Source organism: Trachemys scripta, chromosome 7 (assembly GCF_013100865.1).
Source record: "Trachemys scripta elegans isolate TJP31775 chromosome 7, CAS_Tse_1.0, whole genome shotgun sequence".
Taxonomy (NCBI): domain Eukaryota; kingdom Metazoa; phylum Chordata; order Testudines; family Emydidae; genus Trachemys; species Trachemys scripta.
In genome coordinates, this window is record NC_048304.1 from 700,450 (window position 1) to 712,420 (window position 11,971).

Consider the following 11,971-nt stretch of genomic DNA (forward strand, 5'->3'; position numbering starts at 1 on the left):
ATTGGGGGGAGGGGGCTGTCTCAAGGGTCTGTCTCGGGGGTCTGTCAGGGGGGGGGGCTGTCTCGGGGGGCTGTCTGTAGGGAGGGGGGCCTATCTCAGGGGGCTGTCCCAAGGGTCTGTCTCGGGGGGCTGTCTGTGGGGGGCTGTTTCGGGGAGCTGTCTGTAGGGAGGGGGCCTATCTCAGGGGGCTGTCCCAAGGGTTTGTCTCGGGGTTCTGTCAGTGGGGAGGGGGGCCTGTCTCGGGGGGCTGTCTTGGCGGGCTCTGACGTTCTGTCTCCGGCAGGTGACCCTTCTCTCCTTCGCCGTGGAGTCCGAGTTCACCTTTGTGGATTACATCCGAGGCGGGTGAGCGGGTGCCAGGGACCCCCGCTGCACGCACCCCCAGGCAGTTCTGTTCAAACCCCTGCACTCCTCAGCCTCCTTGGGGTTTGTTCCCCAACCCCCGCCCACCATGCCCCCACGGCCCTGGCCCAGCCTCCCTCACGGAGTCCCGAGGGACTTGTGCACCCGCTGCTGGCAGCCCCCGAAGTGTGGGGAGATGGGGAGACGGGCCATGGCCTCCGAGGGGCAGGGGACAGTGGGCGGGAGGTGGGAAAAGCTAGCAGAGAGCAGGAGAGGGAACCGGTTCTGTTGGTGTTGGGGGGGGGTGGCAGGGGTCTGCAGGGGCTAAGAAGGGGGGGCTGGAGTGAGGGGAGTTTGGGGGAGCAGGTTTGGGGGATGGGAGGGTGGTGGGTGGGGGAGGGGTGCTGGGGCAGCATAGTTTGGGGAGGGGAGTGAGGTTGAGGGAGGCGAGCAAGGGGAGCAGGGTTGAGTGGGGTAGGGGGAGGGGAACGGGGTTTGGGGAGGGGAGTGGGGTGGGGGAACAGGGCTGGGGGAAGGGCAACAGAGTTGAGGGGAGCAGGGTTGAGAGGAGCGGGGTTGAGGGGAGTGGGGCTGGGGGAGGGGAACGGGATTGAGGGGACAGGGCTGGGGGAGCGGGATTGAGGGGAGCGGGGCTGGGGGAGCAGAGTGGGGGAAGGGCAACAGAGTTGAGGGGAGCAGGGCTGGGGGAGCGGAGCGGGGTTGAGGGGAGTGGGGTGGGGAGCAGGGCTGGGGAGGGGGGAGGGGAGCTGGGAACGCATTGTTGGGGGGCTGGGGGAGCGCTCTCTCACTCTCTCCTCCTGCCCCCACAGGACACAGCTGAATTTCACAGTCGCCATTGATTTCACGGCCTCCAACGGTGAGTGCTATGCGCGGGCTGGGCCCAGATGCCTCCCACGGGAACTGAGGGACAGCTCAGCCCCGGGTCACCCCTGAGCTCCTTTCCCCTCCACCCTTCTCATGGCGAGGGCCTGGGGGTCCTGGCTCCAGGGAGCTGCTCTCCAGCCCATTCTTGCCCCCTGCCCCAGTCCCAGCTACCTCCCCCCAGACCCTGGGGGCGTGCCACAGGGTTCCTTAGAACAGAGGTCAGAGGGGCTAGGTGATGGGAGTCCTGGGGAGGATATGGGGGCAGAGGGCAAGGTGGGGAGAGGGACCCTGGGGGGTGTCACAGAGTGTGGGGGGGTCAGGGCCCTGCACCCCCACTTCCTGCGATTCACCGGGCCTCTCAGCCAGCCGGTAACACAGTCCAAGACAGGTCTTGTAGGTACAGAGAACAGAACCCCTCAGTTCAGTCCATCTTGGGGGACAGGGAGCCTAGACCCCAGCCCTGGGTCTCCGTTCCCCAGCCAGCGCCAAACTAAACCCCCTCCAGCCACGCCATCCGGCTCCTCCTCCAGCCTTTGTCCAGTTTCCTGGGCAGAAGGTGTCACCTGGCCCCAGGCCCCTCCTGGCTCAGGTTACATGCTCAGGTACCATCCTCCCTCAAGTGAAGTCACCCCCTGATATCCCATCACCCGTGCAGACAGTCCCAGTAAAATTCCCATGCAACATCCCCAAGTCAATCATCCCCACTCCCTGCTCCGTCACATCTCCCCCCCTTGGAGACTGAACTGAGCGGGGTCACTCTGACCAGTGACCTGGGGAAGTTCAGGGCCCCCTCTTCGGGACAACGCATCCGCTATCAGGTTGGCACACCCTTCACATGGACCACGTCCACGTCATAATCCTGCAGGAGCCGGCTCCACCTCAGGAGCTTGGCGTTGGCTCCTTTCATCTGGCGTAGCCAGGTCAGGGGTGTACATGGTGAAGTGTCGCCCAAAGAGAGATGGCTGGAGTTTCTCAAGGGCCCACACCATGGCCGGGCATTCCTTCTTGATGGTAGCATAGTTTTGCTCCCAGTGTAACAACTTCTTGCTCAGATACACGATGGGTTGTCTCTCCCCCTTTTCATCCTCCTGCATTAGCACCGTCCCCAGTCTGAGGCATCAGTGAACACCATAAAGGGCTTGTCAAAGTCTGGGTTTGCCAGAACTGGGCCACTGACCAGAGCCTCCTTCAGCACCCAGAGAGCCTCCTGGCACTGCTCGGTCCAGACCACCTTGTCTGGCTTCCCCTTCTTGCATAGCTCAGTGATGGGGGCGGCTATGGAGCTAAAGTGGGGCACACACCTTCGATAGTACCCCGCCATTCCAATAAAGGCTTTTTGATTTGGGGAGCGGGCCAGTCTCTGATCACCTCCACTTTGGCTGGTTCTGGCTTTAGGCAGCCACTCCCCACCCAATGGCCCAGGTAAAATACTTCAGCCATCCACACCTTGCACTTCTCAGCCATTGTGGTCAGCCCAGCCTCCTGGAGTCGGTCCAGCACTTGTCTAATCTGGGACACGTGGTCTCCCCAGGTCTGGCTAAAGACACAGATGTCATCAATATACGCCACGGCAAAACTCTCCATCCCCCTCAGTAGCTGATCCACCAGGCGCTGGAAGGTGGCCGGTGCTCCCTTGAGGCCGAAAGGCAGAGCCAGGAACTCATGGAGCCCAGAGGGGTGATAAAGTCAGATTTCAGCCTGGCATCTGCATCCAGTGGCACTTGCCAGTAGCCCTTTGTAAGATCCATGGTGGTAAGGTAGTGAGCTCCTCCCAGCTTGTCTAGGAGCTCGTCAGGCCTGGGCATGGAGTAGGCATCAGACACGGTGATGGCATTAAGCTTCCGATATTCCACACAGAACCAGATCGACCTGTCCTTTTTGGGGACCAGCTCCACTGGCAAGGCCCAAGGCCAGCATGTGTCCCTGACCTCTCTTTCCAGGTCTTGAGCAGTTTCCCTGTGACTCAGAAGGAGGAGCATCTTATAGGCAGGTGCGATCCTGTCTGCACCCGGTGGACAGTCAGATTAGTGAGTCCAGGCTGGTTGGAAAACAGCTGTCGATACAGATGCAGCACCCCTCCGATCTCAGCTCGTTGGGCGGGGTCAGCTGCTCAGAGAGGGAGGAGCTAGCACATGTCTCAGGGACTAGATCTACTAACGGGTCAGCTCCCTGCTCCTCCCAGTGTCCACACACGGCCAACACCACATTCCCCGTCATAATGTGGCTTCATCATATTCACATGGTACACCCGGCGGTGGTGTGCCCGGTTCGACAGCTCCACCACATGATTTACCTCGTTTAGTTGCTTGACAACCTTGAAAGGGCCTTCCCAGGCGGCCTGGAGTTTGTTTTTCCTCACGGGGATGAGAATCATCACCTGACCAGATTCTCCCTGGCCAGGCCCATGAGCTCAGCAAGTCTTTCTCGGAAAGTCAAGACGTACTCCACCACAGATTCTCCATCGGGAGTGGCCTTCCCCTCCCATTCGTCTCTCATCAGATCCAGGGGCCCCCTTATCCTTCTTCCATATAACAGTTTGAAAGGCAAAAACCCGGTAGACTCCTGGGGTACCACCCTGTATGTGAACAGCAGGTGAGGTAAGTACTTGTCCCAATCCTGCGGGTGCTGGTTCATAAAGGTTTTCAGCATCATCTGTAGAGTTCCATTGAACCTCTCCACCAGCCCGTTGGATTGGGGGTGATATGCTGAGGCCCAGATGTGCCGGACCCCACATTTCTCCCACAAGCACCGGAGCAGGGCCGACATGAAGTTGTATCCTTGGTCTATCAAGACTTCCTTGGGGAACCCCACTCTGCTGAAAATGGTCCGCAGTACATCTGCCACAGTGTCTGCTTCAATGGAAGATAAGGGCACTGCCTCGGGGTAGCAGGTAGTGAAATCTACCACCACCAGGATGTATTTCTTCCCTGACCAGATCGTTTTGCTGAGAGGCCCCACTATGTCCACAGCCACATTCTGGAAAGGTTCCTCTATGATGGGCAAAGGTCTCAAAGCTGCCTTCCCCTTGTCCTGGGCCTTCCTCACCCTCTGACAGGGATCACAGGATCTGCAATACTGTTGGACCGTAGTAAAGACTCCAGGCCAGTAAAAGTTCTGTAGCAGCCTCTGCCTGGTGCGCCAGATTCCCTGATGCCCTGCGAGAGGGATGTCATGGGCCAGGTACAGTAGCTTGTGGCGATACTTATGGGGGACCACCAGCTGCCTTCCTTTGGCACTTCCTCCCCACCGGGGTGGGGTCCTGCGCCTCTGGTAAGGTACCCTTCCCGAGGTCAGGGCGTCGTGCCCCTCGCCGGCTCTGGCTACGGGTCATGACTAGGGCGTTCTGGGGGTTGTTTGGCCAATCCTCTAGGTCACCCCCCCCATCAACACCTCAGTGCGCAAATGGTGGTGCACTCCCACGTCCTTGGGGCCCTCCTTGGCCCCCCCATTTCAGATGTACCCTCGCCACGGGCACCTTGAATGGGGTTCCGCCCACACCCATCAGGGTCAGGTAGGTGGCCTCGGGCCGGGCCAGCGTCACCTCAGCGCCCATGTCCCAGCATCCATTGACCTTCCTCCCATCCACCTCCAGGGGAACAAGGCACTCACTCCGCAGGGACAGCCCCGCGCCCACCCTATAAACGGAGAACCTGGTGTCCGGAGCATCCAGCCCCCCAGAGGAGCTGGCCTGGAGCTCTCCTCCCTCCTGAGCAGTTGGTAAGCTGCCAGCCCCCCCTGCCTGGGAAGCCTGCCCCTCCTCCGGCTGGGTCCCTACCCAGTTAACCCTGTGAGGGTTTGATTTGCTCAGTCTGTCCTTGAGCTTGGGGCACTGGGTCCGTATGTGGCCTCTCTGGCCACAGTAATAGCAGCCCACATCCCGTTGGTCCCCTCGAGCCGGTCAGTTGGTTCTGATGCCGGTTGTTCCCCTTGGGAGGGGGTTCTCCACATTCCCCCTTTGGGAGGGCCAGGGCCGGCTCTAACTTTTTTGCCGCCCCAGGCAAAAAAGAAGAGCGCCGCCCCGCCGTAACACACACCCACCTCCCCGAGCGCTGTGCCGCCGACCCCCCCCCCAGCACTGGGCTGCCTAACACCTCCCCCCGAGCGCTGCACCAGACCGTCCAAACCTCCCGAGCGCTGTGCCGGGCCGGCCAAACCCCCTGAGCGCTGCGCCGGGCCAGCCAAACTCCCACCCTGAGAAACGGGCCGGGCCGGGCCGGACCGTCCAAACCTGAGCGCTGTGCCGGGCCGCCCAAACCCCTGCTGCTGCGCCACGCCGCCCAATCCCCCGGAGTGCCAGGCCGGGCTGCCAAAGCCCCCGCCTCCCCCAGCGCCGCGCCGCCAAAACACCTCCCCGCTGCCCGGATGAAACAAAACAAAAAAAACACCACAAGCGCCCCCCGCCACCCGAACATTGGCCACCCCTTCTAAGGTGCCACCCCAAGCACATGCTTGGTCGGCTGGTGCCTGGAGCCGGCCCTGGGGAGGGCCCAGGGTCACTCTCTCTCGGTATCATGGTGGGCTTATTCCTTTGGGACTCCTATTTTCTACCCCCTGACCGGCTGTCCACAAACTTGTCGGCCAGCTGCCCTGCACTCTGCAGATCCTCTGGCTTTTTGTCCCCCAACCATATCCTCAGGTCGGATGGGCAATGGTCATACAGTTGCTCCAGTACAATCAGTTTAACCAGGTCCTCCTTCGTCTGGGCCCCATCCGCCCACTTATGGACATATCCCTGCATTCGAAGGATCAGTTCCAGATATGTGACCTCAGGGGTCTTACACTGACTCCGGAATCTTTTCTGGTACGCCTCGGGAGTCAGCCCCAACTCGCGGAGCAGGGCCTTTTTGAACAGTTCATAGTCCCCTGCCTCCGCCCCTTTCATTCAGCTGTACATCCCCATGGCTTTGGGGTCCAGTAACGGGGTGAGAAACCAGAGCCTGTCAGCAGGGTCAACCCTGTGCAGCTCGCAGGCCTTCTCAAAGGCAATCAGGAATTCATCTATGTCCTCCCCTTCCTTATGGGCTTAGCAAAGCTCCATGCAGTCCTGGGTCCCGCCTCACTCACCGCAGCAGGGGGGTCTCTGCTCCTCAGCCTCGCCAGCTCCAGTTCGTGCTGCCCCTGCTTTTCCCAATCCTCATGCTCCTTCTCTCGATCTTCCAGCTCTCTCAGTTTTAGCTCCCTCTCCCATTCCAGCCGCCTCAGCTCCAGCGATGGGGAGCTCTGCCGGGAGGATCCCCTGCTGGCCGCAGGGGTCACGGTGCCCTCGGTGTTCGCTGGGCTCCTTCCAGCCCCTCCCCTAGCCATAGGTCAGAGGGGCCTCGGGATGCCCTCGGCAGCAGTCTGACCCCTCCCAGCCGGGACAGACCCCGGTGCCCGCCCTGCATCTGCTGGGCTGCTTCCCTCAGAGACAGGGATCGGTTCATCTGAGCGATCTTCCTCCTCCAGCGGGGCAATCAGCTGTTCTTTGGTGAGCTTCCCACTGCGTGGGTCTCTCTACCTGCACAGCTCCACCAGGTCCCTCTTCTCACTGGCCCCAAGTTACTGTAGTTACTGTGGACTCGCAGGCTTGTGTGCTCTCAGCTCCCCACGGTTTCCTACTGTGCCAGCCCTTCTCCAGGTGACCACCTCTCTCCCAGGGTCAAGCCACAGACGACTCCGCCCCTGGAACTGCTCGCCGCAGTCCCCAGGGGGACCCTGTTCCTGCAACTGTCCTTCTCGCTGGTCACACACTCCCAGGGGTTAAGCGTAACTCCTTCGCCCCCTGAAACTGCCCCTCTCTGAGCCTTCAGCACACCTGGTCCTCGTCAACCCCCCTTCGTTTTACTGCTCCCCAGTCACTTACAGCAGGAAGTGCCATCCACGGGGTACAGTACATCCCATCCCTGCCACCAGTTGTCACAGAGTGTGGGGGGGTCAGGGCCCTGCACCCCCACTTCCTGTGATTCTCTGTGACTCTCAGCCAGCCGGTAACACAGAAGGTTTATTAGACGACAGGAACATGGTCCTAAGCAGGACTTGTAGTTACAGAGAATGGGACCCCCTCAGTCCGGTCCATCTTAGGGGTCAGGGAGCCTAGAGCCCAGCCCTGGGTCTCCCTCCATTTCCCCAGCCAGCTCCAAACTGAAACCCCCTCCAGCCGTCTCCTCCAGCCATGCCACCCGTCTCCTCCTCCAGCCTTTGTCCAGTTTCCCGGGCAGAAGGTGTCACCTGGCCCCAGGCCCCTCCTGGCTCAGGTATCGTCGCCCTGGTATCCCATCCCCAATGCAGACAGTCCCAGTAAAACTCCCACACAACATACCCAGGTCAATACTCCCCTCTCCCTGCTCTGTCACAGGGGGCAGGGGCGGGAGGGGCCTGGAGAGGATGGGAGGAGGGAGGAGCCCAGGGTGGATGGGGCCAGGGGAGGATGGGACGGGGCAAGGGGCCCCAGGGTAGATGGGGCGGGGCGAGGGGCCTGGGGCAGATGGGGTAAGGCAAGGAAAAAGGCTAATGTAGTGCCCATCTTTAAAAAAGGGAAGAAGGAGGATCCGGGGAACTACAGGCCAGTCAGCCTCACCTCAGTCCCTGGAAAAATCATGGAGCAGGTCCTCAAGGAATCAATTATGAAACATTTAGAGGAGAGGAAAGTGATCAGGAACAGTCAGCATGGATTCACGAAGGGGAAGTCGTGCCTGACTAACCTAATTGCCTTCTATGATGAGATAACTGGCTCTGTGGATGAGGGGAAAGCAGTGGATGTGTTATTTCTTGACTTTAGCAAAGCTTTTGATACGGTCTCCCACAGTATTCTTGCCACCAAGTTAAAGAAGTATGGGCTGGATGAATGGACTGTAAGGTGGATAGAAAGCTGGCTAGATCGTCGGGCTCAACGGGTAGTGATCAATGGCTCCATGTCTAGTTGGCAGCCGGTTTCAAGTGGAGTGCCCCAAGGGTCGGTCCTGGGGCCGGTTTTGTTCAATATCTTTATTAATGATCTGGAGGATGGTGTGGACTGCACTCTCAGCAAGTTTGCAGATGACACTAAACTAGGAGGCGTGGTAGATACACTAGAGGGTAGGGATCGGATACAGAGGGACCTAGACAAATTAGAGGATTGGGCAGAAAAAAAACTGATGAGGTTCAACAAGGACAAGTGCAGAGTCTTGCACTTAGGACGGAAGAATCCCATGCACTGCTACAGACTAGGGACCGAATGGCTAGGTAGCAGTTCTGCTGAAAAGGACCTAGGGGTCACAGTGGACGAGAAGCTGGATATGAGTCAACAGTGTGCTCTTGTTGCCAAGAAGGCTAACGGCATTTTGGGCTGTATAAGTAGGGGCATTGCCAGCAGATCGAGGAACGTGATCGTTCCCCTTTATTCGACATTGGTGAGGCCTCATCTGGAATACTGTGTCCAGTTTTGGTCCCCACACTACAAGAAGGATGTGGAAAAATTGGAAAGAGTCCAGCGGATGGCAACAAAAATGATTAGGGGTCTGGAGCACATGACTTATGAGGAGAGGCTGAGAGAACTGGGATTGTTTAGTCTCCAGAAGAGAAGAATGAGGGGGGATTTGATAGCAGCCTTCAACTACCTGAAGGGGGGTTCCAAAGAGGATGGAGCTCGGCTGTTCTCAGTGGTGGCAGATGACAGAACAAGGAGCAATGGTCTCAAGTTGCAGTGGGGGAGGTCCAGGTTGGATATCAGGAAAAACTATTTCACTAGGAGGGTGGTGAAACACTGGAATGCGTTACCTAGGGAGGTGGTAGAGTCTCCTTCCTTGGAGGTTTTTAAGGCCCGGCTTGACAAAGCCCTGGCTGGGATGATTTAGCTGGGAATTGGTCCTGCTTTGAGCAGGGGGTTGGACTAGATGACCTCTTGAGGTCCCTTCCAACTCTGATATTCTATGATTCTATGATTCTATGAAGGAGCCCAGGGTGAAGGGCCTGGGGCGGGGTGAAGCAGATAGGGTGAGGCGGGGCGAGGGGCCCAGAACGGGACAAGGGGCCTGGGGCAGACAGGGCAGCAGTGAGGAGCCCAGGGCGGATGGGGCGGGGCCTGGGGCAGGGTGAGGAGCCCAGGTGGGATGGGGCAAGGGGCCCAGGGCGGACGGGGCAGGGCCGGGGGCTGGGAAGCACGGCCCAGCCTGAGGCAGGTGCTGCGTGTGCCTGGCAGGGGTCCCGTCGCAGCCCACCTCCCTGCACTACATGAGCCCATACCAGCTGAGCGCTTACGCCATGGCACTGAAGGCCGTCGGCGAGATCATCCAGGACTACGACAGCGACAAGCTCTTCCCTGCCTACGGTTTTGGTGCCAAGATCCCGCCTGACGGCAGCATTTCCCATCAGTTCCCCCTGGTAGGAGGCAATGCCAGGGCCTCTGCCAGCCCCACGCAAGCCCGGGGCTAGGGGCGCTCCTCAGGGCCCCCAGGACCGGGTGGGATGGGAGGTGACGCCCAGCGGTGGTATTGCCCTGGGTCCTGACTGCTGCTCCACTATGCAGGCCGGGCCGGGAGGAGACGGGCCAGCATGGGGCATTTTGGAATGGGATAGGGCAACACGCAGGAGGGCAGGCTCCAGGGAACCCCACCAGGCCTTCATGCTCTGCTCCAGCCCTGGGGATGGGTTGGTGATCCCATGGGTCTGTCGCTGAGTGCAGGCTCCTGTGGGGAGAGCCCTCTGGGTGCAGAGCCCTGGAGAGGGCCCGGCCCTATGGCTGCCCCCAGCACATGCACACCCAGGGCCTTGCCCCAGCGCTGAGCCCAGCCTGCCCTGGCTTTCTCCCCTGCTAGAACAGCGACGTGGAGAACCCGAGCTGCGTGGGGATCGATGGCGTCCTGGAGTCCTACTTCCAGAGCCTGCGCACGGTGCAGCTGTACGGGCCCACCAACTTTGCCCCCGTCATCAACCAGGTGGCCCGGTGAGTGGGGCAGAGGCTGCACCACGGGCACGCTGGGAGGGTGCCCTCCTGTGCCCCAGAGCCCTGCAGCCCGGCGCTGGCTGCAGGGGGTGGGGTGGGGGCTCCGGCTCAGAGCTCGGGGCCCGGCACTGGCTGCGGGGGAGGGGTGGGGGCTCCAGTTCAGAGCTCAGGGCCCGGCACTGGCTGCGGGGGACGGGGGCTGCTCAGAGCTCGGGGCTAGCAGGATGCAGCAGACATGACCAGACTGGAGAGCTGAGCTCCAGGGCTGTGCCGAGCAGGTGCTGGAGGAGCCGTGGGCTCTGTGGGGCTATGGCCGGGCACCCTGAGTGGCAGCCAGGCAGTGCAGCTCCCAGCATGGCCCCAAGGAGCCACGCCTGGCTAGCGGAGAGAGGGGGAAGTTCTAGCAAACGGCCCCATGACCAGGGCCCCGTAGGGGGCAGAGTGGGGCTGCCACGAGTCCCCTGCCCTCTGCATTGTGCCCTAGCTCGGCTGCCCAGATGACGGACGGATCGCAGTACTACGTCTTGCTCATCGTCACCGATGGCGTCATCTCTGACATGATGCAGACCAAGGAGGCCATCGTCAATGTGAGTGGGGCGGGCAGGAGCAGGGGCACTAGGGTGACCAGATGTCCCAATTTTATAGGGACAGTCCCAATTTTGGGACTTTATCTTATAAAGACACCTATTACCCCCCACCCCCGTCCTGATTTTTTACATTTGCTATCTGGTCACCCTTAAGGGGCACTGCCGGAGGGGGGCGGGGGCAGCCCGGTCCCGCTGCAGGCAAGGGAGCCCTCGTAGGGGAGCTGGGCTGGAGCCAGCATCTGGCAGTTCGACTCAGCACCCTCCCACTGGCCTGGGTCTCCCAAACTCAGCGCTATCCAGGGTGGCAGAGACTCGCTCATGTGAGGCTGGTTGGTCCTGGCCCCCCCCCCCCCCCCCCTTATACAGTATTCCCTCCCCCGGGTGGCTCCTGGGTGCTGTTCCCCTCCTCCCCCCTTCGCCCAGCCATCTCCTGCGTGCTATTCCCTCCCCCCTCCCCGGTCATCCCCTGCGTGCTGTTCCCCCGCCCTCGCCCAGCCATCCCCTGTATGCTATTCCCCCCACCCTCGCCTCACTGGCTCCTGTGGACTATTCCCCCCCAGCCAGTCCCTGTGTGCTATTCCCTCCCCCTTGCCTGGTTGGTCTCTGTGCGTTATTCCCCCAGCCGTCTCCTGTGCGCATTTCCCTCACCTCACCCAGCCCCTGCGTGCTATTCCCCCTTCGCCCAGCCAGTTCTGGGGTGAAGCAAGTGCTGCAGCTCTGGGGCCAGGCTGACTGGGCCTGAGGGCTCCATTCCCTGGCCAGCAAGGCCCTGGAGCGCAGGGGTACTGGCTGGGCTGCCCGTCCCCCAGCCGTGCCCCCTGAGCCCTGTGGCAGCGCTGGGAACAGCAGCAGGCCCCAGGCTGGCGAGGCATGGAGGAGCCGCAGGTGGCAGGCCCAAGGCTGGCAGTAACTCTCCCCCTTGCCCTGCAGGCCTCTGCCCTGCCCATGTCCATCATCATCGTGGGAGTGGGCCCGGCAGAGTTTGATGGTAAGTTCGGGGCCCAGGTGCATTGTGGGTGTGCAGGGCTGGCACTGGCCATGGCTTGAGGCTGCTCACGGGGCGCTTGCAGAGGTCTCCTCTCTGCTGGGGGGGGGGGGGGTGGGTCCCCCGGGGGTCTGAAAGGGGCGGGGGGGTATGTGTCTGCTGTGAGGTCAGGAAAAGCAGGCAGCAGGACCAGATGCACAGAGCACCCGGGGGAGGGGGGGGGGCAGACAGCACCCCCACGTCACAGCACTGGGTCAGCCCAACCCAGCCCCA

At 61.0% G+C, this 11,971-nt stretch overlaps 1 protein-coding gene across 2 annotated transcripts in view; it reads left to right on the forward strand.

Annotated features, from left to right (window-relative positions):
* The window catches only part of CPNE9 (copine family member 9), a 25,297-nt gene that overhangs the window by 11,987 nt on the left and 1,339 nt on the right, over positions 1-11,971 (forward strand). For both annotated transcript variants that reach the window (XM_034777464.1, XM_034777465.1), the window contains 6 exons: positions 284-345; positions 1,173-1,219; positions 9,383-9,564; positions 9,999-10,126; positions 10,611-10,713; positions 11,644-11,701. In XM_034777464.1, coding sequence (XP_034633355.1) covers positions 284-345; positions 1,173-1,219; positions 9,383-9,564; positions 9,999-10,126; positions 10,611-10,713; positions 11,644-11,701 — 580 coding nt within the window. The remainder of the gene's footprint in view (positions 1-283; positions 346-1,172; positions 1,220-9,382; positions 9,565-9,998; positions 10,127-10,610; positions 10,714-11,643; positions 11,702-11,971) is intronic.